At 40.9% G+C, this 27392-nt stretch overlaps 1 protein-coding gene across 1 annotated transcript in view; it reads right to left on the bottom strand.

The window, feature by feature from the left end:
* DCUN1D4 (defective in cullin neddylation 1 domain containing 4) overlaps positions 1-21556 on the bottom strand; it is a 32379-nt gene extending 10823 nt beyond the window's left edge. The window contains exons 1-4 of the mRNA XM_042467594.1: positions 21426-21556; positions 9072-9142; positions 7198-7237; positions 821-935 (exon numbers count right to left, since the gene is read on the bottom strand). Of these exons, the coding sequence (XP_042323528.1) occupies positions 821-935; positions 7198-7237; positions 9072-9142; positions 21426-21450 (251 nt within the window). The 5' untranslated portion in view covers positions 21451-21556. The remainder of the gene's footprint in view (positions 1-820; positions 936-7197; positions 7238-9071; positions 9143-21425) is intronic.
* Between the last annotated feature and the right edge of the window lie 5836 nt (positions 21557-27392).

Genomic DNA, 27392 nt, shown 5'->3' with positions numbered 1-27392 from the left:
AAATGACAATTCACAACTATGTAACAAAGCATTCCAATTTAACTAATGAATTTCTGCACTGGAACCTAAAGCCATTAAAAACTGACACTCTGGAAAAAAGTGAAAGGCCGTAAGAACTGATACCACTCTGTGAGATGATCAGGCCACAGTTACATAAAATGAAGTAAGGAAAAGGGGAACACTGGGACACCCATCTGCCAGCATATTCTAGACCTCTTCTCTAAATTTTCAGCAATCAAGTCTCTCTATATATATATGTAAGGAAAAATAGGCAGGGCTGATCATGACTTGATATCCAGCAAACCACTTTCTTGAATTGGGATGAAACCAGAAACTACAGTTTTTGCAATCTAGGACCAGAATTTAAATGTTCTTCTCTCTGGATATGAATGGGGGTCAAAGGAGCTTGTGGTGTTCACCACAGCTTGTGCACATGAATACAAGAGATGTTCAATGTGAGCTGCTCTATATAATTTTAATGGGTGTATCTTTTGGAGGAACAGGAATGGAGGGGGGGGGGGTTGATTCTGCTCTAAATTCCAGGGCCACCAGTGACATCTCTTCATTTCACAAAGCACTGTAAAGTCCATGGGTCCAATCCTAGAAGTGCATCATCAAAACTGTTCCTTATGAGAGAAAGTACTGTTTTCATAACTGCGTACTATATAATTCCTCAAAAAACAAAAAACCCAAGTGTATTTGCTGAACACTAAAGTATAAGCAAAATAAATCTGCCACCTCCACTTAATTATCTCCTGTCCACCCAGAAGCAATGTGTCCTGACAGAAAGGTAGTTGCACAACCAAACAGAATCACATACCCATCATGTCTACTCTTTTTAGCTGATAAGTCATCTCCAGCTGCAGGTCGCCTCTTTTTTCTTGGAGGCATCACTTTGCTAAAGCAGTCTGAAGAACTGCAAGACCTGAGACTTCCTGTGAAATAATTAAGCGGGGGAAAAGAGAACAGATTAAATAGATGTAAAAACTCAGTAATATTTATTTAATGTAGGTCTGCTCAGCCTCAAAAGTGTTTGAAGCAATTTTTAAAACTAAGAACACAAACTTTTATACATTGAACAATAAACCATAACGAACACAGCAGAAAGGTCAAAACAGCAAAGCAGCAGGGAAGAATCCAAAGTACTATAGGTTCAGTTCTAAAAACAGTAAATAGTAAATAACAGACTGAAATTGAAAAGATCTGGGGAAATATAAACATTGTTATCTGGTGCCTGAAACTGCAAAGAGTAGATGCCAGTTGTACAAACCTAGAGTGTGTTCCAAAGTCAGTGTGTCAGTACTACCAAAAAAATAAAAAACACCCCATTTCCTGTCAACTAAACTTCATAGAAGGCCCACCCCCAAGAAAAGCTTCCCAGAGAAAGAGAAGGATGGAGGAAACTGGGAAGAAACTTGCAGTTAAATACAGGAAACAAGAAGGAGAAGGGCAGAACAAAGGAGAGGAGATACGTGAGTATGCTTTAAAAGGCAGGTGGAAGGTGCAAGAGGGAAAGGGCAAAATAATGTGTCCTCAAGATCAGCAAATTCTGTCTGAAACGGGGAAGCTAAGTCATAATGCCTCCAGAGCCCTTGTCTGTATTTCACCTGAGGAATGCTGAACTCCCTAGAGAAATTGATAGATAACATATCAGTATAACATGACAGCAGTAACTGCCACCTTATTATGCTGAACTCCACCTCCAGCTGTTACCACTGTGTGCCTGTCTCTCCACTGCACTGTCAGTTGGTAGCTAATGGGCCTGCACAGTAGTCAGTATACAGTAAATTGGTCCTTGGTGGGCTGGAGGTAAAATAGCTTTTAAAGAAAGATTTATCATCTAATGAATTTCCACATTATCCGCAAACCAAGTCAGGAACTATATTAAGGAAACTGTCTTTTGTTTATGGTTATCCATGCCTAGTTACAACGGCCCCCAAGGAGTTGCCATGAATTTTGTGGACATCAAAAATAAGGGACATATATAAAAGCAATCTCCAAGTGTGAATATGATCCTTCAGGGGAACTGCAACCATATCTAGAACAGGTTGAGTCCTATCTTCATGGTCCCCAACAGTACCTCTGTCTTATCTAGATGGAATCGATTACTCTTTGTTGTTGATTCCATGCACTTTCTCTAAAAAATTTAATCAAAAAAATTTAATTTAGAAAAATATGGTTGAAAACCTGCATGGTGAACAAGGGGCTGTGTTTGATGGCCTGCAGGAACAGAGTCCAGAGGTTATGACATCTGGCGCAAGTCGCCAAGACATTATGCATGGAGGGATAGAGCCAGAAAAAAGGGTAAATAGGGAAATCAGGAATACACTGAATAAGGGGTTGGGCAACTTTCTACCACATCCTTTGGGCAGCCAGAACTCTACAGGGCTGATGGAGTGCATCTTTCTGAAGTGAGTAAAGTTATTCCTGGGGACTCTGGCAACAGGGAGTAAGGGATTACTGGTTGGCCTGGTGGGGCAAAGGGACTATGCAGATGCTTGTCACTTATCCATAGCAGGGAATGGAGGGAGAGAATATAAGAATTTCAGGCCTTGTTCCCACTTACCAGAAAATCAGTTTCCTGAACCAATTTTTGAAACCAGTTCTGAAAAAATGTGGTTCCTACTATGTTTGCACCGGTTTCAGGAATCGGTTCAGTGACAAGGGGGCAGGCTTGATGGCCCGTCCCATCTCTGGCCTCTCCTGGCCCCGCCTCCTTACCGGCTTCTTTGGCTGCTGACCGAGTTCCCTGGGCTTCACAAAAAATTCCCATGGCCGGAAGGAGGTCGCAGAGAAGCCGGAGGAAAGCCAGGAAGGAGGCCGCAAGGCTTCCAGCATCTCTGCAACCTCCTTCCAGCCTCCCCAGCCATGGGAAATTTTTTTAAAAGCCCAAGGAACTCAGTCAGCGGCCAAAGAAGTCGGTAAGGAGTCTGGGCCAGGGATTTTGGGGCCAGGAGAGGCCAGTCCATGCCAGCTGCCCCCCGGGCTGGGCTGCCAGTGGGAACCAGGGCAGATTCAATTTCGATTCGAATCCGCCTGGTTCCCATTTGGGCTGAATCGATTTATTTCTAAATAAATCGATTCAGCCCAAAAACACCCCATTTTCCCAGCGTCTTTTTAACACAAGTTAAATGGGCAAAAATGGGCAAAAAGCATGGCCCACCTTTCTGAAATGATTTCTGAAATTGGATTCAGTGAAAACCATGCCCGTTAAACCCAGATCACAATCCGAATTTAAACATGGTGGGAACAAGGCTTCAGTGTACACCTTGGCACCCTTTTGGTGAAGGGGAACGCTCTGGGACTGCCTCATTAGGTCCTGTGACCCAGAGGTGGGGAAGGAGTCTACCCTTGAGGTGGACCTGAGGGTTTTGCTCTCACTTAAAAATCCTATGATTTGGGGGGGGGGTGCCCTGAGTTTGCCTTCCAGTAGACGGCTGGCCAGGGAACAACCCATTTACTGGACTGCCATCGGGGCTCAGGTGTTTCATCCAGGGGAAGGCTACGGAGGTAGTCAAGGGATGACCCCTGGACTTAGCTTATCCCACATCAGGTTGGTCCCTCCTCTTGCTCCTTTCGAGGTTTAATGCCTCTTGGTCAAATAAAGTTATTTAACCCAACTTTCTGTGTCTGGTCTTGCTATTTCGTAGTTGCACATCAAAAGGAGAAGTGGACCTTAACATCAACAGCAGTAGAAAATACCTTATTTGAGAACTTGAGTTGCCTTTCCTTTCCCAGGCAACAGAGATTAAATCATGCATGGATGGGTCCTTCTCCACTCACTGAAAATCAGTGGGACTTATCCATGTGCTAACTCACCTTTCAGCAACTGATTAAATGGGTCTACTCTAGTCAGGACTAACCAATAGGATTCAGGCCAGTACACAACATCAGTCAAAACAATCATGCCATAAATAGTAACACATAAAAAATAGTCAAATCTAGTAATAAGATCATCAACTATGCAGCATAATAACCTTTAAAATGTTTAAAGCTTTCAACCAATGTCAAATGAATTTAAACTAGCGCCACTCAATTATTTCAAGCCACCCAAGACTTCTAGATACTATGCAATATGAAAGTGAAGTGGGAGCCTTAATGAGGTTTTTGATTAAATTATTGTTTATAATTGCATTACACAAACTTGTTTGATTCCTGTTTAGGACCAATTCATCTTGATGATGTAACACATGTAATCTAGATTCTAGTCTCCTCCTGACACTATCTTCCCCAGCAGCTAGTGCAAACAACAAGAGCTGGACAGGCTCTTCAAGCACTAGCACTCCATCACCGCATTCCATGCTCCCAAAAATGGTACCTGTTTTGGGTAGCTGAATCTCTTATTTTCCTTGTAGCTGATACACTCAGCACACTATATTAGATGCTCTTCTCTGATCAGTTTGGGGAAGGGAATCTACTCAGAGAAGAGCATCTACTTTCAACAGAAACAAATATTTAAAATCAGTGTGCTAGTGGTAGAGGTGGACATTTATTTCCAACTGATTTTTAGCAAAGGCCCCTTACAACTGCTGTCTTATATTTGTGACTTTTAGATTGTTAAGTGTCAATTTCACAAAAGCCTTCTTTCACAAAAAACCTGAAAACATACTTAATTATATAGCCCTAATAGGTGCTAAGTACAGGCACAGAACTTTCTAGTATTCTATAATAAAAACACAGCACATATATTTGTATGTTTTGCAAAACTGCTGCTTATATTCAGAAACAATAGTCCAGCCTTAAGCATATTACACCAGAAGTAGTATAACTCCTCAGGCATTATGACTCTTCATGTATGATCTGTGTTTGTTGCAAAACTGAAAAAGTTAACCAGTTCATTTTAAAAGAACCACTTCTAAAACTCAGTACAAATTTAATCAAACTCCCAGCTTAACATTTGTTCTCTTGATGACTTGTGTGTTGCCTTGTGAAGCCAAAGATGCTTACCAATGCCCATGTGCCACAAACACTACATCTCTCTCCTTGTGCTCCAGCTACCAATCTTGTTTATATGGTGGAAGCAGTTGGCTTGCCATGAGCAGCCAGAGACCACTCCAGCCACAATCACGCTGAGACCACAGTGACTACTTGGCCGCTTGCAAAGTGGCCTGCCATCATGGCCACAAGCCAGCTGTAGCCAGTAGTCAGATTTTTTCCACTCTTTTTTTATCTGGTCCAAAAGACTGGATTGCAACCTTGGGGCGGTTTCCAGCCATTTTGGGGACCCAACTTAACTTTTGTTCTCTTGCTGACTTATGTGTTGCTTACCCAATGCCCATATGCCACAAACACTACATCTCTCTCTTCATGCTACAGCTACCAACCTTGTTCATATATAACTAACAGTTTTTAGTGCATAGACATCCACTGGTTGATCCTGGGCAAGTCACATGCTCTCAGCCTCAGGGAAAGGCAATGGCAAACATTCTTTGAACAAATTTTGCCAATAAAACCCTAGGATAGTGTTGCCTTAGGGTCGCTATAAGTCAGAAACTAAAGGCACACAACACACACACACCAACCCATCACATTAAAAAAAACAGGGTTCAGGACACTGCAGGGTGCTCACTGTCCCTGTGATATCTTCAGCTTCATTGTTGCCTTCTCTGCACCACAACCAATAGTGGAAGATGACTACAGTTGAAAGATCTTGAAAATAACACAGTGTACAAACTTTAAATTAAAAGTAAACACAATATGCAATTTGCAGAATATTTTTACTATTAATATAAAATGTAAAGTGGAATGTACTTAAATTAAAACTACAATAAGCAATCCAAATGTAGGACCACAGCAAGAGAAGATTTGCTTTGCATACAGACAGTAAGAAGGCTGGCTACCTGCCTACCAGGGAGAACCACTGTGAATACTGGACTAAATAAACTAACGTTCCCACTTGTAATAATACCCCTCCTTATGTTTAAAATGCTTATTCACAGAACCCAGCACCCACATAAGGCAAGGAACCTATACAACCAACATTAGCAACATCACAGAAACAGAACAATATGTTATTACATATACTCCATATACTCATGGATATGTCTAGAAATTTTATTCAAAAAACTGACTCCCAAAAACCTGGATCGACTGACACATGGGACAATATACTGTACTATATATATGGAACCATCTCTTTCTCTGAGTAGAGTGGCAAAAGGCAAGAGCTCAATCCATCCCAGAGCACCTAAAAGAAACACCAATCCCTCTACGTTCTCCACCATAGCACCACTTTTTGAATATCTGGATAGGAAAATAGCAGCTTGTGGCTCTTTGGAACTTCTTCTCGAAGGAACATTGAGAGTAGATGGGATCAGTGCTTCTTTTAGGTTCTCTCAGGATGGACTCACTCTCATCTTTCGCCGCTCTACTCAGAGAAGCAATGTTATTCCAATCACCACTAATGTACTATAATTCCCATTTTCTTTGCTTTGACCTTGCATCCTTTTTGATATGTACATGTTTTCTTAGCCCCATTAGTGCTTGGTCACCCCACACACAAATCACACAGCCACCATTTACTGTAGTTCCTTCCTCATCCATCCAGCCTTTAGAGAGAGTACAAACAGTTGTGCCTGCTGAAATTTTGTAAGTTCTTTGGCATGGTTTTCCTTTGCTTCGTCCTTTACCTCCTTTGTTACATGCCCCAAATTTTTACCCTTGACTTATCCAGGAGTCATATCAAAAGCCTAATTCTGGACCTAAAACCGGCCTTCGGCTATAGGAACAACTTATAAGGGAGGATATGCGGTACTTGGAATACCTTAGCAATTTTATTTACATGAACATGATAAACATGGGTGCCCGCTGTAAAAAATGTTAACACTGCAGGTATCAAGAATGCTGTGTGTTATTACTGCATGTTGAAGTTATATTTTTGAAAAATCAGTCACAAAAAATGAACCAAATTTTAACCTAATTTCTCAAGATTATCTTTAAAACTCATCACCTTATAAGCATCTAGTCAATTACTAGACACAAAGAGAAAGTCATGCAGTAATTTTAAATACTCGAATATATGTGGCCATTTTCTCTCCTAACAATGAGCCATTATACCATTATAATTTCTAGGAAACCTACATTTTTTCTGTTGTTGGTACACAGTTTCTAGAAAATAAAAAACAGAAACTGAATAGGTTTCCCCTATATCCAGTACTGCCCAAAACACTACAGTACATTTGTACTTAAAAGCACTACCTGTTTGGCGATCGTCTTGACCAGCTTCTTCTGTCAAATTCTGCAAAACATTCAAATCAGTGCAGTTAACACAAAGTTCAGCTATTCCTAGGTAGCTTTCAAATAGCATCAGCTAACCTGTATCGTCTGAAGCAACTCAAGTAACAGTTGTGAAATATAGTTGGGACTACAAAGTGTCAGAAATCAGAGCCTTCTAAAATTCCAATAACAAGAAAGCAGAAAGTTTCTGGAAACATGACCAAGAAAGCAACAGGCTGAAGACACCAAGGATATCCCAACAAATCCTTGAAAAGAGGCATTATTCCAAATAGTCTATTGCCTGAGAAACCTTTGGACACTGACTTTTCACAAGTTCTAGTAGATGTTGCAATACCAAGGTAGGAAGACTTGGCTGAAGAATGGGAGCCAAAGTTTCTACTACCCTGTTAAACAATGAGATAAGTGTGTGAGCTGGGTGTAAGTATGCAAAGGCAAAGCTGAAATCTTGCTTGTACCAACATCTTCACACATACCACATCTCTACAATTAGCTGGGGAGACAAAGCATTCTTTTCAGTTAACCATACCTCAACTCATCCACTGGCAGGGAAGCGGATTGCTGACATTGTGGCTGACAAAAAGGAGATACTTGCTCTTTCTAGCAAGATTAACAATAAAAATGTGGGCTGGGCAGCTTCATTCCCAGCCACCTCCATCTGTGAAGAAATACTAAGAATAAAGTGTCCCCTCTCTCCATTCCTTATGCTTTCCCTTTGAAAAAATGTAAGCAATCTCCCTCTCTATTATAATTGAGAAGATGTGTCATGTTTCCAGAAGGGTAACGGGGGGGAGATATTGATCCATCTCCAAATGCTATATAAATGAATAAGGTAAGAGTTTGGGGTCTAATTACTAAAAAGCTCCTTCAAGGGGCATAGCCAGCTCAAGAGAACCTATTAGGGCACTTAAAGTGACAGAAATCAATGAGGTATCAAGCTTAAAAATACAAATAGACATATTTGAAGAAAGCAATGTAACCAATATAACTTTTGAGTGAAAAGAAAAATACAATACAATAGAATCTGAGTTAAACACAAGTGGTGGTTTGTGGTACACCCTAAATGGCTTCAATACAAAAATGGGCATGATTTCATTAACATGAGCCCTCTTAGCTGCACTACCGACAGCTCATAGAATCATAGAATCATAGAGCTGGAAGAGACTGCAAGGGCCATCCAGTCCAACCCCATTCTGCCATGCAGGAAATCACAATCAAAGCATCCCTGACAGATGGCCATCCAGCCTCTGCTTAAAGACCTCCAAAGAAGGAGACTCCACTACACTCCGAGGGAGTTTGTTCCACTGTTGAAGAGCCCTTACTGTCAAGAAGTTCCTCCTAATGTTGAGTGGAATCTCTTTTCCTGGAGCTTGCATCCATTGCTCCGGGTCCTAGTCTCTGGAGCAGCAGAAAGCAAGCTTGCTCCCTCCTCAATATGACATACCTTCAAATATTAAAACAGGGCTATCATATCACCTCTTAACCTTCTTTTCTCCAGGCTAAGCCATTGCACCAGCTCAGGAGATTACTGTCAGTGTACAAATAGATGTTGATACCTCTGGCAAAGGATGGAATGTGACAGAACATTACTACTATCACATGGTAATTTTACAGATATAGTATGAACAATGTATTTGAGATATTGTATATGTGTAAACACTATGAAAGGTCATGCGATGGTGAACAGGGATGTGAGAAGTTAATGGAACTGAAGCAAGCACTGCACGTGCTCAAGTTTACATGTGTCTTCATTTCTTTTCTCATATTAACAAACGAAGAATCTTCAACTATACACTGAACACTACAAAAACAGCAGATAAGAAATAGCATGTGATTACCAGCCTATTAAGAGTGTGGTAAATCTTGTGAATATTTGCCAGTGTTGACAGATGAGAGTTCAGCTGAAAATCTAGAAAGAAAAAGATAAAATATTTTCTTAATTTGGTTATGAAACATCTTTAAGACTTCTGCACAGAACAGACTAAAAATGGTAAACAGAATAATAATAATTAATAATTTGTTTTATTTATATACCGCTATTCCAAGGATCATAGCGGTGAACAGCAAGTAAGCTAATTAGCAAGTAAGCTAATTTGCCCCCAACAGTCTGGGTACTCATTTTAGCGACCTCGGAAGGATGCAAGCCTGAGTTGAGCTTGGGCCCTTTTGCTGGTCTTGAACTCACAACCTTGCGGTTTTGAGTGAATGGCTGCAGTACAGGCATTTAACCACTGCACCACCAGGGCTCCTTCACCAGAAGGCTGGTGAATTTCGTAAAGTAAAGCTCTTAATTCTGTATTGTCCTTTTATTTAGTTCATTTTTTATGCCACCTTTTACCAGAAAGGAATTGTATTGTGCTGCTTTTCAAATGCTTCCTCCATTCACAGCCATTCTTGGATGCCATTTGGATTTTGGATCTTTTCAAGCTGTAATACTTTGATTATCACAGGTTTGATTAATTAAGACTGAACTGAAATCCCAGCATTACTTCCTGCTTTAATTTACAGACATGGAAACAGAGAACTGGCCTATATCACAGGTTTGCTTCAAAGAACCAAGCATTTAGAAAATATTTTAATATGTAATTAATGTAAATATGGAACCACGTAAGATATACCAATATTGCACACAAATGTATTTTAAAGACAATCTAATAAGAATACAGTTCAATAACTGATACAAATATGGCTTGCCAAAAATTATGCACTCTGCATTTCAAGAGGATTGCTTTTATATAATGACAATGATTTTACATGCCTGTGTACTTTGGGGAAGCTAAATATGGTACTCTGTATACATTACAAAAGAAATGTTTTACAGTACACAGGGGATAAAAATATTAATCACATATAACCATTGATATTGTTTTTAAATTTTTGATGTAAAGTTTTTAAAGTGTTTTTATTTTGTGAGCTGCCTTGGATTCCTTTCTGGTAAAAGGTGGCATAAAAAATGAACTAAATAAATAAATAAATAAAATAACCATAGTAATAACATACCCCAGTTCCAGAAACACAGATGTGCTTATAAATTGCTTCAGTGCTATCTGAAACTAGTTCAAGCCATGGTAAAAGGATAACCAGAGTCTTCACAAGGCTACAACCGACAGAGATTTATAACACACACTTAGATCTTTCCAGCTATGAAGCAAGGACAGAAGGACTAGCTTACTGGAGATACTGAGATTCAGCCTATAAAAAGCAAGAATAACTATAGTGTATGTCAACTGCAATTCTACTATAGCAGTTCACAACTGACACAGGTTTCTGTCAACACAATTGACTCCATGGTGAAAAACATCTCTAGAATTGTGTAGAGTGAAAGGTCCCTTTCCCTGAAAGATTTACAGTACTGTACTATATATAATACATTTGGCAGTGATATTTCACTTTGGCATGGCAACTCTGTAGCATCTTCCTGCACTAGCAGAAAACCCTGATTTGCTCAACAGCAGACATGGTGTCTTGCAAATTAAATTATCTACTGGCAGAGTTGTTCAAAGGATTGCTTGTCAATTTTATTTTAAGATCAGCTTTTGGTAAGATCGGCTTTTTTATTTTTGCATTAGGGCTAAAGGTCACTTACCCCCCCATAAAAGCCATTACATTATCTTGTAAGAGGATATTTTTCTTGGGCTTCTTCAGCTCTCTCAAAACATACAAATTGTAGATGTAATGTGAAAAAGTTTTCCATCTTCAGTAATATAAAGTTAATTTTAGCTTTACAAAAATGTCATGGAATAAATAAACCTTGTTACATGCTGATATGAATGTTGCACCTGTCTAATTCCTATAAGCATACAGACTAGACAGTACTTAGAATGATCACTCAAATTATGTCACAGAAGAGAAACATTCCATGTGGTTCTGTGTTAAACTGCTCTACAGAACTTGTGGATTTTCTTTCTGCATGAGTATACTCAGTCAAATATGGCTTTACAAGATTACTGGTTCAAGTTACATTCATAACTGGGAATGCTAAGTTAAGAGCTGGGCAATTATCTGAACCAAAGAAACACCACAGAAAGGAGGGTATGTGTGTCAAACCTCTGGTTGTGAAATTTACACAAACAGAACTAAGGCTATTATGCTCATTTAACTGCCTTTGTTCCTAATAAAAGGACATTTTCCTGAATTCTTTCATTCTATAAACCTAAAATACAGCCGGCCCTCTGTATCTATGGATTCTTCAGTTATCCATGGCTTCAAAGTATTCAAAAATATATGAAGTCCAAAAAGCAAACCTTGATCTTGGCATTTTAGGTAAGGGACACCATTTTACTATGCCACTGTATTTAGTGGCACATGAGCATCCATGGATTTTGGTATCCACAGGGTGTCCTGGAACCAAACCCCAGCAGATATCAAGGACCCATTGAGTAGTAAAATTTAAAACATGTCAGAAAGATAGCCATATTAGTCCTATTGTTTCAGTACAAAAGAGAAAGGGTGGGAAAGGAATCTAGTGGCACCTTTAAGTGATTGATTTCAACATGAGCTTCTATGGATTTCAATTAACTTCTTCCATGCATCCAGAGGAGCAGAATGAAATCCACGAAACTTCACATCAATATTAATGAATTTGTCTCAAATGTGCCACTAGATTCCTCCCTCTTTTTTGCACTACATTGTTTTTTAAATACAATGTTCCTTCCAATCCTCTGATGTGATCATTCTTTGGAGGATATCGCACAACTGAAATTGGAAGTATAATCCAGTGTCATCCTGAATGCAATCATGCGTATTCATGTTATTGCATGAAAGGTTACCACATGCAATCACTGGCAGTCTAAATGCACTCCGAATGCAATCACGCATCAATCCACAGTTAAGTAAATTTTTTGAACTAGCGAAGTCACAAACCCTATTCCTAGGCAACTTCACACTCAGTGCGCTGTTGTTTGGTGTGATGTGCATGTCTCCTTTGGTCCTGGTTCTCCCCCCCCCCCCCAAATCCGGAAGGGGAGGGGTTTCCCATGAAGCCACACTGCAATTCCACTTCAATTTTGCTTCCACTTGTCCTTCAGCATTGCTGAGGGGAGCTGCTGCCTGCTATTAAGAGGCATGGACCAGGAGCTATTGGATAACCATTATATTCACGTTTTAACATGACAAGAGTGAATATATGCTCGTTTTAATGTGAATAGAGCATATTCTTTCAACCATTCTTCCCGCCCCCCTCTCCAACCTCTTTTGTAAGTTGTAGGGCTCCTTGGTTCCTCTCTCTCACTCACCTAAATATGCTATGCTCCAGTCATCTGGAGTTTCACTGAGAGTGCGCAAGGGTGCCAATTTGCAATTAAGAACCCACTATGGCTTACTTTGCACAGAATTTGGGTCGCGTTCGGGGAGGCCATTACAGCAAATTTAAGGTGTGATAAGTAATCATGTAATTGCGTGAATTTTTGAATTGACCTCGCTATCTTCTATTTTGAAATTGAGAGACTCCTGTCCCATTTGATAAATTCCCCAGACAGAGAATGCAGCATTTGACATTTGATGTTACACACATTCAAGCTAGACTCGTCATATGACTAGTTATATTCTACATAGAAAAGCAATCTGAAGCTTCAGCAAGATGTTAAATCAGTGCAGTAAGGGTCAACTTATTTCATGGCTGTATACAACAATGAAACAAGATACAGACAAGCAAGGCTGGTTGCTGCTAAGCCTGGGGTGGACAATCTCGTGTGATAAGGTAGAGCAGAGGTGAGCAACCACATCAAGACCGGGTCCGATTTTTAGTCCTGTGAATTGGCTGTACTGGTGAGCTACATCATATAATTTTCAGCTCCTATTTGGAGCCAATTCCATCATACTTTGAAGACATGTACTACTGGAGGGGCAATTTTCAGGCATAAATCACCTCCCTAAGATGTTTAGTTTTGGGGGTTATTTGGGGTGGCTTGGGTAAATCTCAAAAATGGGACTGGGGATCTTTCCCACAGGCTGCAGCTTCCACATCCCTAGTATAGAACCCTTTTATTTAATCTCCAAAGCCTACCAGCAGCATCACAATTTGGATTTATATGCTACTTCCAACATAGCAGGGACTCTTGAACCCGCCAAGATATCAGCCAGGTATATTTATGTGAATGAGGTAGTGCTCAAGCTGGCCTGTCTACTACTGAACAAGTTTGATTTGCTGAAAATTAGCCATACAACTTAGGGGTGAAAAAGATGGGTGGCTAGGAGCAGCCTCTGGCCGCTTCAGCCATGATGGGGCTCCAATCAGCCTCAGACTGTGGCAACTGGATGGCCCACTCCTGTAGCAGGCCACTGCTGCAGTCCCAAACAAGATTAAATCCGCTCTTTTTGTCTGTGGCTTCAGAGAACCATAAGTGGCCACAGAGCAGCTTCCCCCCAAAGCGGCTAGAATCCACTCTATTTGGCCAATCAAGAAAGTGTTTGGAGTTTAATTTTGTTTTACCATAGTTAAATAAATGTTTTTCAATTCCACACGTCCAGATCTAACATCAGGCTACAGAAGCTTGCTCACTGCACCTTTCTCCACCACTACAGAGCATCTAAATAAGCTTTTAAAGTGATTAAGTCACCCATTTGTACATCAGCAAAGACTAGAAAACCAAGACTTAAAGCAATTTTAAAAGCAGCATTAATTCTCAATAATCAGAACAAGAATAGAGAAGGTGCAGCCTGTGGGCCACAAGCAACCCTAAATCCCATTTTTAAAGACCCTGAAACTTCCAGGTTCTCTCTCACACACCAAATTAAGGTTTTGTAGATTTACAAGTGATTTCCTCTTGCAAACCTGTTTTCTGCTGTGTTTCCTCTCTTCGTTCACTTGGTTTAAATCTTGCTGAATGCCTAAACATAGCTACAGGGTTCAGACAAGTTGATCAACATAATTTGACTAATTCTTATTACTTTTCTTAAAATCATTTTAAAGTTTAACATTTCTGCTTAAAAATACCATCTAACCAAAAAAAAAAAACCTAGCATGCATGCTAAAGAAATTCGGAAGATGTGCATACTGGATTTCGTAGTAATTTAATTAAAACTGTACCCTGGTATACTGTATGTAGCTCACAATACTGAGTGACACTGAAACTGGTAAATGTGTAGTATAAATATGTCTTATGTCTGTTAACTTTGTAGAAGTCAAGATATTAGGTAAAATCTAGTCACTGGAATCTGAAACAGTTCTGTGCTCTTCCAAAAGACTTTCCATTGTGGCTCACAGCTGCATTTTCTCTACTTTTGTTCTAGGGTTATTGAGAATTAGTGCTAGTGGTTCACATTACCTTAGATTGAAGACACACAACAGCAAATTGCAGGTGCTTGTGGCTTGCATTTAAAACTGGGGCAGTGGTTTTAGTCCTGCCTTTCTAAGAGTCACTTGCACACTGACATGGAAGCCACCAGTTGCCAATGATTACAGTCCTCTACTCTGCCCTTTGCCAATCCTTTCCTCAGTTCCCCACAAGAAGCTTATAATTATATTATAACACAATTTATAAGGCTCTTCCTGAAATAATCCAGTTTGAGACTGCTTTAACTGACGTGGCTCAATGCTAGGGAATTCTGGGATCTGTAGATCTGTGAAGCATTTAGCCTTCTCTGTCAGAAAGCTCTGGTGACTACGGCCTGTTACAGACAGCCAAAATAAAGCTGCTTTGAGTCACTTTGGAGGTATGATATTTCAATGATACATGTGTCCTAAGAGTCCAAAGGCTGCACCAAAGCCACACTCCAGTCCTAAGGACTGGAGTGCAGCTTTGGTGATGCTTCCAGACTCTTAGGACTCATGCATCATTGAAATACCATATCTCCAAAGTGACTCGAAGCAGCTTTATTTTGGCTGTCTGTAACAGGCCACAGTAAACTACAATTTCCAGGATTCCCTAGCACTGAGCCAGGACAGTTAAAGCAATCTCAAATTGGGTTATTTCTACTGTGTGTTTTGGACCTAAGATGCTAGATCTCACAACCAACTCATGAAGTGTCTGACATTTTAATTAAGTGTACATTAGCACAAAAGTTTCTTTACCATTATTCTACATTAACCCAAGATTACTCTTGCCACTTTATCATTCTTGATCAGTCTTGTCATAGCCATTCCACTTCTCATTTGTGCGAAATCACCAGGTGACCAATCAAAGACATTTCTCTAAACTTGGTGAACTGGTTCTCTTTTTTTCAGAATATGTTTAAAATAAAAAGCTTGCTTTGAATCTACAATCAAGCTTTGTTTTACTATTGGAAACATTCTGCTGCCAATTAATGGACTCTAGCTCTTCATCTGAACAATATTGAAGTCTTTCGTTTTGGTTTCATAACAGGTTAGAAAACACTAGCTAATGTGATGTAACTAGAAACGTTTACGGAACAATCTTCCTAACACTTAGCTGGGGAAAGTGTAGTCAAGGACCATCTAGGGGGCAAGGGGACTCTCAGAAAAAGCCAGTGATGTGATACAGGAAAGTACAGTGGGAAGGAAGTGTCTCAGACAAATTTGGTCTGCCTGATTTTCAAGACTTTTACCCTTCCATTGCATTTGCTTGAGAGCCAGCATGGCGTAATGGTTTGAGCACTGGACTATAGTTCCAGAAACAAGGGTCTGAATCCCCATTCAGCCATGAAAACCCACTGGGCAAGTCAGTATGTAGAGAGATCTTGTAGCAGCACATTTGAGACTAACTTCCCCCTTTCAGTTAGTCTCAAAGGTGCTACAAGATCACTCTACATACTGATTCTACAGACTAACACAACTATATCTTTGAATTAGAAAAGTCACAGCCTCTTAATGTCAGAAGAAGGCAAAGGCTCTGACCAAACCTTGTCAAGAAAACCCCATGATAGGTTTACCTTAGGTGGAAGGCACACCACAGCAAATTGCAATTGTTGGTGGCTCGTGTTTTAAACTGGGACAGTGGTTTTAGTCTTGCCTTTCTAAGAGTCACTTGCACACTGACATGGGAGCCACCAGTTGCCAATGCTTACAGTCCTCTACTCTACCCTTTGCCAATCTTTTTCTGAGTCCCCCACAAGAAGCTTTCGTGGAGAAAGAACCAAGACTCGCTGTATGAGTGGTCTTCTGTTAACCTAGGTTTTGTATACTGTACAGCTCACAGCACAGATTCAAAGGAATGTAAGTTTACAAGAAATACAGATTCATACTGAGACTTATTTTAAAGAAAAAGTGTAAACAAAACAAAGCAAACTATTCAGTATCTTGAACTTCATTTTAATTAAAGAGGTTTTGTATTATGCAGCTCTTCCATGGGGTTTTCTCCAAGGAAAGTAGTATAAGATTGCAGCCAGGGTCCCTCTAAATTCGATATATCTTACTCCACAGCAAGACTGCATAGCACTCCAGCCACAAGCTGAAGTAGCCATAGCAATTCTACAGTTTATTTGGATGCAGGCACCACTGACTGTTGTAGGGTGTTAATTACAAGTGAGGTAATTGGATCCAGGCCTTAAAGCCCAATTTGAAAGACTTCCTTTGCTATCTGTAGAAGTTTCCATGCACTCACCAGCACTCTTGCTGTTTCAAGAGCAGGCTGTTTTAGAAAGAAGACCACAGAAGCCATACTATACATGCAGAAATTTCTCCCACAAAGTTTGTTGGCTATTTAATCTGAGGGAATAACAGGGAGCCTTTTCCTACAAGAACCTCATCTTGTTTTAAAAAATCAGTGCAAGTAAATATTTAGTACAACTTTTAAAAAGATGAGATCACTTCTGACTAAAGAGATTTAGAATACCTTTTTGAAGGAGCTGCTGAGTCATAAGTTAGTAAGCATGGCACATTTTACAGTGATTCACATTAAATCATTTTGTCAAGCAGAACTAAGGTAATGGACTCCAATGCATTATACAAGGAAGATGAGTTTAAAAAGAAATTGACTCCAAACTGGCTTGCATAACCATAGTTATGAGGTTTATAAGCACTATTCTATACATAAACCAGACTCGCTAGATGAGCGTAAGCTTCACTGAAGTCAATGAGAATTGTTTTTGCCTAAGTATGTGCACTAGAACTACACTACAAGATTAAGACTGTGAAGTTAACTGAAACAACAATCTTCAACAATGGTTACAGACCTCAGACACCTTCCCTGACAACAAATGAGGCTCCTTCTGTTAATCTTTATTTTAAAAACATTTTTTTTCTTTCTTTCTGGTAGAAAGGAAGATCAAAGATGAAAGTGCAAAGGCAGGCTTAATGCTGAACATTAAAAAACCAAAAGTAATGACTACAGAAGAAATACATAAATTCAACCTATACAATGAGGAAATTAAACTAGTTAAAGATTTCTCATACCTCAGATCAAACATTGATCAGAATGGAGACTGCAGTCAAGAAATCAGAAGAAGACTAGGAATGGGAAGTACAGGTATGAAAGAACTAGACAAGATCCTGAAGCGTAAAGACTTCTGCTAACTTGGGTTTTGTATACAGCTGACAGTGCACAAACATTTAGAATTGTCCAAGCCACTGTATTCCCCATCCCCACATACAGGTGTGAGAACTGGATAGTGAAGAAAGTCAGCAAGGACAATATCAACTCATTGGAGATGTAGTGCTGGAAAAGAGTGCTGAGGATACCATGGACAGCCAAAAAGACAAAGAAACAGGTCCTTGAACAGATCAAGCCTGAAATCTCCTTGTAAGCCAAGATGATCAAACTGAGGTTGTCGTACTTTGGCCAGATCATGAGAAGGTACAACTCATTAGAAAAGACAATGCTGAGAAACGTGGAGGGTTGTAGAAAGAGAGGAATACCCCATACCAGATGGATAGACTCAATCACATGCCTAAATTTGCACAACCTAAGCAGAGCAGTGGAGGACAGGGGGTCTTGGAGACATCTCATCCATAGAGTCACCAAGAGTCAGGGTCACCATGAAGAGTAAAAAGTAAAATGAACGACTCCTACCACAACCATCTTTGTTTTGAATGACCAACTGCATATGGAGGTATATGGCTGTATGCTTGCTGAGGCCACAAGATCCTTGCTTGTGGACATATGTGAGAAAGTGAGCAAATCCATGTGTGCGCATGCACAGTAGTGGTCCAGTGCAAAGATGTCCATGACCATAGCAGTAGTGATTCAAGGTGAGAAGATGCATACGGGTTGTTATTTGAGGCAGGAGAGAAGAAATGTTGGGAGAATGAAATGGCTGGCAGAGGGAGAAGGCAAACAAAGGAGCCTGCCTTTTATCAAATACATTCCCATTAATATCAAAAACCATGGCGTCAAAGAAATTGTTTGGTTATTGGGACTGAAAACTGACCTCAGCCTTGTACTCAGTCTTTCAGGCAGGCTTTTTTTTTAATGTCACTAGCTACAAACCCCACGGCAACCATTTTTTGAGGCATCTAGGGCAGTTTCCTCAGTTTATAAATCTACGCACAGCCCAAACGAAGTTGCAGCCTCTGGTACGTAAACTGGTAATATTAAGCTTAATGGGACCTACGTTACAGTAAGTGTGTCCTGGACAGCAGCTGAGTTTGTAAAAATGGTCCTGATGGCCCTAACAAAAGAATACTAATTATGGTTTACTTACCCATAAGCATTACCCAGTCTAAAAATATTTCCCTGTTCTGCTAAATATGTAATTTCAGATACTGCTTGTGGGTTGTTGGGGTTTTTTTTAACTTTATGGTGATTTCTTTCATGTTTGGCCCAAAGATTGATGGTACCTCTATATTATTTAGAAAACATTTTTGCCTAACTGCTGAACTATTGTAAACAGCATGTGAACATGCTGAAAATATAAGATTTCATATTGTAAGCTCAAGGGATTTTTTAAAACATCACAAAATCTCTTTATGGAGTTTGTCTTCAGTTGCCTGAGATGAGCGAGTCTCTTGCTTTCAGTCTTGGCTTCTAAGCATTATATCCTACATTAAGCTTGGGGTTTAGCTTGAACTTCATACAAAGAGTAGGATGCAGCCCTAAATGCATCCTACTCCTTGTATGAAGTTCAAACTGAACTCCTTCGCCTTCCAAATGGTTCTTTTACATTTCCACAAACTTAAATTGTGCCTGAGAATTACCCCTGGCAGAAGAATTCGTGTCCTACTAGGAGCGTAGGCAGGACAAGTCTGAGGTCCAGGGGGGTTAGCTCCTCCCTATATAGGGGCTGGTCTTCTCTTCTGTCCCTGCCTACAGGAGCGAATGGGAGGTACATAACCCAGATTACAGGAGGCCAGGACTCCCTCTGCTGGGGAAAAACTTCCAAACAAAAGATTGGAATATAATACTCTTGGATCCTAAAAGAAGAACAATGATGCAGAGAATGCAGGCATATTTATAAAGCTCATAATATCAATCCAGGCAGATGAATATCTTTCATTACAGTCCACCTGGTAGGCCTTAATGGTGGTTTTCTAGCAGGTCAGTGACCTGAATTCCTATTATTGCTGTGGAGGAGTCAGACAGCTACCATGAGAAATAACTTGTCTCTCTTAGCAGACTAGTAACTTTTGCAAGTAATTTTTAAAGGCTGAATGTGCGTTTGTAAAATCTGAATATTAGGAGGGATTCATTTAGAAATCCTGAATGTTTAAGAAAGATGCAAGAAAAACTCAATGTATTCAGGAAGCAGGTTACTGGTGGTAAAGCTGGACTAACTGCCTCCTGGAAATGCTACCTGGTGACAAGGTGAATGCCCACATCCATTCCAAAACAAACTGACTTGGAACTTCCTGCTTAGGAAAACAGCCAAAGGCTCCTTTACTCTCGCCCTCCCTGACTTCTCCAACCACATCATCCAAGAGGGAGCTTTGCCCAGTGAAGAAGGCAAAACACTACGGAAACAGCGAGGGAGGAAAGATCATATTAATCCAAGCTACGAGACCCTCAGAGAGTCAGCATGGTATCATGTTTCAAGTGCATAAACCCACTCCATAAACCCACTGGGTGACCTTGGTCAAGTCACACTCTCTCAGCTTCAGAGGACGGCGATGGCAGATCTCCTCTGAACAAATCTTGCCCCCCACCCCAAAAAACCCCTCCATGATAGATTTACACCTTAGGGTCCACTGTATGTTGGGAAATGACCTGAAGGCACACAACAACAGAGACTTTCCTCTCTCCTCCGGTGCTGCCAGTTTGGTTCCTCCTGCAAAGGAGCAGATATAGCAACAGCAAGTATATTTCTATGCTGCTGATGAGTGCATTTAAGCACTCCCCAAGCGTAGTTTTCTGTAGGTTTTTTGGACTATGTAGTTTACTCTTGATCTTTTCCTAGCGTCTGTGGCTGGCATCTTCAGAGAATGTTGACATGGAAGGGAGTGTGGAGAAGTGATTTCCATATTAACCTGTGTATTGTTCTGTTGTTGATGGCAAAGCCTTGGGGTGGGAGGATATGCAAAGAGGATCAGTGTCTTTTTGGGATACAGGAATGTATGTTTTAATGTTGTCTTACACGCAGGAGCAGGATAAAAATAGATTATTATGATGATGATGATGGATGCTGGCCATGAAAGCCTTTGACTTCACTCCCTAAGCGGTGTACAATGTATAAGCTAAATAGATAGTAATAAATAATCCCTCCCCCCTCCCCCCGCAAAACAAGCCTGGTACTCAACAATGGGACGTACTAAAACAAATGACAGTACTTGCCCATAGGGAATCTTTGGGGAATTATTTGCCCAATGATCCTGTATGGGCAAGTGTGGTTTCCCTCTGGGCAAGCGGAGTCATTTGTTTCAGTACGTCCTCCTGACCCAAAGGAACCCTCCCTTTCCCGGGGAGGAGGGCGCTCCAAGTCCCCAACTGCAGACCCTAAACAGATAATAAAGGGCCAGAGGAGAGAAGGAGGGTGAAGGGGAGGAGACATTGGGGAACGCGGAGGGGCACCCTGGGAGTTGTAGTGCGCAGCCGAATCCGGGGCCGCGCAGGAACCAGGAGGCAGGGACTACAACTCCCACAATGCAGCGCAGGGAGGGAGGGAGAGCAAGAGAGAGAAGGGGAAAGAGGGGTGTTCCTGTGTCCCTTTCTCCCTCCTCCTCCTCCCACAGAGGCCCCTCTCTCTCTTCCGCCCCCGAGAGCCCTTTCTATAAGAACTGCGTCACGGCTTTGTCCCCCATCCAACGCCGGCCTTTCCCTCTCTCTCTCTCTGGGGAAGCCTTCGCCTCCTCTTCGCCTCCCTCTCCTCTCTCTCTCTCGGAGGAGAAACTTCGCTTCCGCCTTCTGGACCCCCAACCGACTTACTGACAGCGGCGGCATCCGAGTGCATTTTTGGGCAGCGGTCTGAAGAGGCGCCCGACCGACCGCCCCGCGCCTTCACACTGGGGCCCGGCCCGACCCGGCTCCCTCCGTTGTTCCGCTTTGCTCTTCCCAAACCCTCCCACACACAAGCCCCGCCTTTCCGCCCCGCCATTGGACGGCGGGTTCTTCCGCCGCCGCTGCGATAGGGCGCCTCAGCTGTCCATCCTAGCTGGCCCCGCCCTCGAGACTTTACTATTGGACGGCGGCTCTAGCAAAGGGGAGGGGCCACCGGCTCTGCGATATTCGATTGGGCCACTCCTCCTACCACTGCTGCCGCCGCCGCCAATCACCACAACCCGGCGCGTGCGGAAAGGCCGTTCCTAAAGGCCTCTCGGGGTTGATGGGGCGGGGCTATCTCGAGGCCACGCCCACCACGTGAAGTGATTGGCTAAGGCGGGGAGGCACGCGCGCCCCGGAGGGTATTAAAGGGAAATGTTTGAGTCGAAGAGTCAGTTGATAAAGGTATTCGATCCCATATTGAATGGGACACATCACAGGCCTCTCCCCAAACTGTATTAAGCACTTGTTGTAGGAACGCACTGCTTCGGCCCTGAGTAACATTTTTTTCAGTCTCTCAATTGTATATACAGTATATACACACACACGAATAAATAAATTTATGAATAAATGTATTCCCCAACATGAATAAATAAATAAAGATGCACAAATAAATAAATAACATAATGAAATAACAATGAAATAAATAACAATAAAAGTAACAAATAAATAATAAAATAAATAATAATTAATAATAAAAATAAAAATAACAAAAATAATAAAATAATAACAATATTAAAATATTAAAATAAAAGATAAATAATAATAATAAAATAAAGATACATAATGAAATAATAATAATTTTATTTATATTTCCTGCCTCTCCCTGCAGATCGAGGCGGAATTACATCATAATAAATAATATAACATTATAATAAATAATAAATTAAACTAAAATTAAAAATTATAAAAACTATAAAATAATAAAATAAAAAATTAATAAAATAATAATAAATCAATAAAGGTAACAGAGGAAGGTGAAAGACATATTGCTGCGGTGTGCCTTCGAGACCCAGTCACAAGGTTTCCTGGGGCTGAGAGAGTGTGACTCGCCCAAGGTCACCAGTGGGTTTCTATGGCCGTGCCGGGATTCGAACCCTGGTCTCCTAAAGTCAGTAATGCTATCTAGGCTCCCTTTCTGCTGAAGGGGGGGGGGAGAGAACCTTGGTCAAGTCACACTCTCTCAGCCTCAGGGGATGGCAAGGGCAAACCCTCTCTGAAGAAATCTTGCCAAGAAAACCCCATGATAGGTTCTCATGACGGTCGCCTCAAACTGCCACACCAGGGCGAACCTATCATTGGGGTTTCTTCAGAGAGGGTTTGCCCTTGTCTAGCGCAGAGTGGTCCCCAAACTGTGCCCTTTAAGAGATTTTTTTGGACTGCAGCTCCCAGAAGCCTCAGCCATGTTGACCAATAGTATGGGATTCTGGGAGGTGAAGTCCAAAATCCCTTAAAGAGTACAGTTTGGGGACTATTGATCTAGAGAAATTCTTGTAGCACCTTTGAGGCTAACTAAAAGAAAGAAGTTGGCAGCATGAGCTTTCCTAGACTTCAGTCTACTTCCGCAGAAGAAAACTCATGCTGCCAATTTCTTTCTTTCAGTTAGCCTCAAAGGTGCTACAAGAATCTCTCTAGAATAGATACTGAATCTACAGACTAACACGGCTATATATTTAAATATATAGCCCTCAGAAAGCCCTATAGATGGCAGCCGTGGCCTTTTCACTTGGTGCCACTTTGCACAAAGCTGAGGTACAAGTTGTACACTGCATCAGAGGCATAGCTTTGCCATCAGTGGCAATGGAGGCAACATAAAACATTCAACGCCATCACTTTTATTTGACCACACTCTTTCTGTGTGTAAAAATAAACAAGTATTTAAAACATACGTCCATTTAATGAGGAGCAAAAGTCGGTTATGTTGACCTAGGCACAAAGCAAGGTCAATTTTTAGTTCCTTCAGTTGAAGGAAGGCCCCAGACACTTTAAATTCTGGTGCTTTGAAACACTGGGACATTGTGTGTGTTTTAAACGTGAAAAGGTTATATATAATTGGGCTATTAGCTCTTTGACGCAGCTGAAAAATATTTGAGGGAACTATGCTGGATTAACCCTGAGGGGGTTATTATGAGAGGAGTCTAGCAAAAACAATGGAGAGTTCTGTTGCGGCCACTTACAAAACCTAATAGCATGAATAAACAGATTTATTTTTTGGCATTCATTTGGGGGGGAAAGAGGGGCCCTGGGGCATCTCCCAGGCCTCAGATATTCCCCACCATTTTTATAAAATAACAATTTCAATTTGGCTTTTGGCTTTTCTTGGCCAACGCTAAATATATTTGCAAAAAGCAATGCTAAATATATTTGCAAAGAGCCCTTTCTGCTAATCACTTAGGCTGCATCCACACTGCAGAAATAAACCGGTTTGACAATGCTTTAACTGCCATGGCTGAATGCTATGGAATTCTGGGAATTGGAGTTTGTCGTGCTGGCACCAGAGCTCTCCTACAGAGATGGCTAAATATCTCACAAAACTACAGATCCCAGAATTACAAAGCATTGAGCCATGGCAGTTAAAACAGTTTTAAACTGGATTATTTCTGCAATGTAGATGCAGGCAGCCTCAGTTTCACTCTCAATTTATAGTACCTGCCCAAGCTGCTGAATGCTATTCCCCCAAACAGGTTTCTTTTTAATGACTTTTTTTAAATTTTACACAGTACATAATACAAACTGTACAATCCACATTTCATAATATGCTTTTCTCCCCTCTCCCCCCTCCCAAAACCAGCATTTGAGGGAAAGACAATCCAATCAAGTTAACAATCATTATCAGAGATGTGGAAAATATCATTAATTCTATTTTTAACTTCTTCATACCCCAATTTATCTTCTGCTTTCTTAATCACAACTTCCCATTTATCTTTCCATGATTCTTTATTGCTTTCCAATCCCCCCAAATAGGTTGCACATTTCAAATAGCTCCTGTGATCTGGGCGGCCTTGGGCAAGTCACACTCTCTCAGCTTCAGGGGAAGAAACAGCAAACCTCCTCTGAACAAATCTTGCCAAGGAAACTCCATGATAGGGTCACCTTACGGTTGTCATAAGTCACAAACTAAGGCACACAAAAACAAGGACAAAACTGAAATCCAGAGCCAATTGCCAGTTTCATTGGCACAGAAACCACCAGTTACTACCGGATCAATGAAGCTTGCTGCAAAGCAAGTGACTATTGGAGGATAACCATAGTTTTTAAGGTGCTCATTAGTGAGGCCTTTTACTGAACAGCATTTTAAAATAATTTGCTCTACTGGCATAGCTATTTTAATGGAAGAATTCTCCCTGTCAGTTGAGATGACAGGTCTCTCTAGTCCAGCAATTGGTTGCCAATAGCAGCCAGTTCCACTTGAGCAGCTCAGAATCAGAGGCCATTTCACACTATGCAATTATAGTGCTATTATTTCACTTTAACAGCCATGGCTGCCTCCGGTGGGAATCCTTGGGCTTAAAGCCTTGTGAGGCACTAAAGCTGAGAAAGAAAGAAAGAGTCTGCACATCCTTAGTAAGAGACTGTATTTTATTATTTAAAAAGTTCGATAGATCATCTGTTTTTTAAAAAGCCCAGTCCATTTTGGGATATATATTGAATTGGCTGGCCTTCTTCAGGAATTACACTAGAAGCAAGCATAAACATCAATAATAAAGTTTCCAGATTTTAAAATACTGTAATGCAAATTGCATTCATGTAAAATACATTTATTATACATTTATTATATATAGTATCAAAAACATGTATAGTGGTCCCTCCACATTTGTTGGGTTTAGGGGTGAATGAATGTGGAAAAATTGCAACTGACAAAAACACTATTCTTTTTACCATAGAGAACACCCTTCTAGGAATCCCCAGGTCCTCCAGTGCAACTCTGTAGTCAGCATCTGCCAGAGGTTCATTATAGAATTGTGCTGGAGGACCAACAAATGCCTAGGGAAGTGTTTTCTATTCTAGGTTCTCCAGCACAACTCTATGATCAACCCCTGGCAGAACTGCATTATAGAACCTAGAGATTCCTAGAGAGAACCTATTAATCAAAATCACAAACAATCAAATCCCCAAAAGTCAAAGCTGCAGCCTGCAAATGTGGAGGTCTCACTGTACATACCATTCAGTGTATAAAAAGCAGCAATATATCAACAGCAGAAATTTGCGAGTCGGCAAAAAAATATACATCTCTCCATAAACTAGAGTGTTAAACAATTCAAATGAGACAGGATATTTATGAAGATTTTTAAAGAATAAAATATACATCATCATTAACCACGTGGAGACCTGTCTCTTATTTTCCCAATGGAATAAGGACTTTATCACATCAGCTTGCTGTCCCACCACAATCACACTAGTTTAAGAATGGAAGCATACTGGTTTGGCATAATTTCTTATGATACTTGTTAGCACTTTCACAATCCATAGTTATGTGATCTGTTTTCCGCACTGCCAAATGCCACTTTCCAGGAGGAAGGGTGGGAACGAGCGATCGCAGTTGCCAATTGCGTCCTAAAGCTGTCTGCTGTGTGAATTGGAATACAGCAGCCAGCTTCAGGAAAATGTTGATGGATGCAATCACTCCTCCTCCCATCTCCCAAAGCATGAGCTACTGTGTGCATGTTCACACTGCAGCCCCGCACAAGTGATTGTGGCTGCAAGCCACCTCTCAAAATTGGCTGTTGTGTGAATGTGCACACAGCTGTTGGATTCAGAAGGTGGTGATCCTTGATCCTCCATGCCCCCCTTACCCATCCAGGAGCCATTCCTCAGAAGGTCCTCCCTTGGGGAAAGCCATAGGGCTCAGCAGCAGGAGCAGCAGCTTGGGCATTCCAGCTGGGCACCACATCCTCCATTCTACTGGGGGCGTCCTCCATTTGGCCCTTGGGGGGGACATGGGGGGCCCTGGCACTGGAAGAGGATATGTCAGAGACAACAGCAATGGTACCACTGCTAATACTTATTAGTACTGCACAGAAAGGAAGAGGCACTAGGGATCATGCTGAAAACGTGTATTGGATAATGGTTCAGACGAAAGAATTTCAAAAGAAAACCAGCCTGTGCTTTATAGATTATAGCAAAACTTTTGATTGTGTAGATCATTAAAAACTATGGATCACTCTTTTAAAAAATGGGTGTGCCACAACATCTGATTGTCCTGATACCTAAACTGTACTTGGGGCAGGATGCCACCATTAGGCAGAATGTGGAAAAATGGAATGGTTTCCAACTGGCAAAAAAGTCAGGAAAAGCTTCATTTTATCACCCTATCAGTTTCACTTGTATGCTGAACATGTCATATGTAAAGAAGGATTAGACTCAGAGGAAAAGAAATACGGAAATTAGAGGAAGGCACATCAACAATTTAAGATATGCAGATGACTAGCACCACCACAGTGAAGCCACTGTGAATAGCATTGATTTCTTAAATGAGCTTCCTTCAGAGGCTACTAACCATAAATTAGCTTTCTACTTAGGACTATTGATAGTAAACAGTAGAACACTTATACAACAGCATGTCATGATTGGAGCATTAATGCTAATATTATGTATAAATTCCAGAGTGATATGGCTTTTAAAAAACTGTTTAACATTTCCTAAGATCCCTCTCCTTTTTTCTCTCTCTCTGAAAGAGTTTCTGGTTTCTTTTCATAGTTGAAAGGATACAAATAAATTCATTAGTATAGTTAATCATTCTAACTGAGTGTACTGGAAACTGGAAAAAATCTCTCATATTGGGGAAATTGTAAGGGGAAATTAACTGTACCGTGTTATTTAGAAAAATAAGGTATTTTACAGAAAGGTAGAGAA

This window comes from Sceloporus undulatus, chromosome 5, assembly GCF_019175285.1.
Source record: "Sceloporus undulatus isolate JIND9_A2432 ecotype Alabama chromosome 5, SceUnd_v1.1, whole genome shotgun sequence".
In the NCBI taxonomy this organism is placed as follows: domain Eukaryota; kingdom Metazoa; phylum Chordata; class Lepidosauria; order Squamata; family Phrynosomatidae; genus Sceloporus; species Sceloporus undulatus.
Note: the sequence above shows the minus strand (reverse complement) of the source record. Positions and strands in the feature narration are given on the sequence as shown.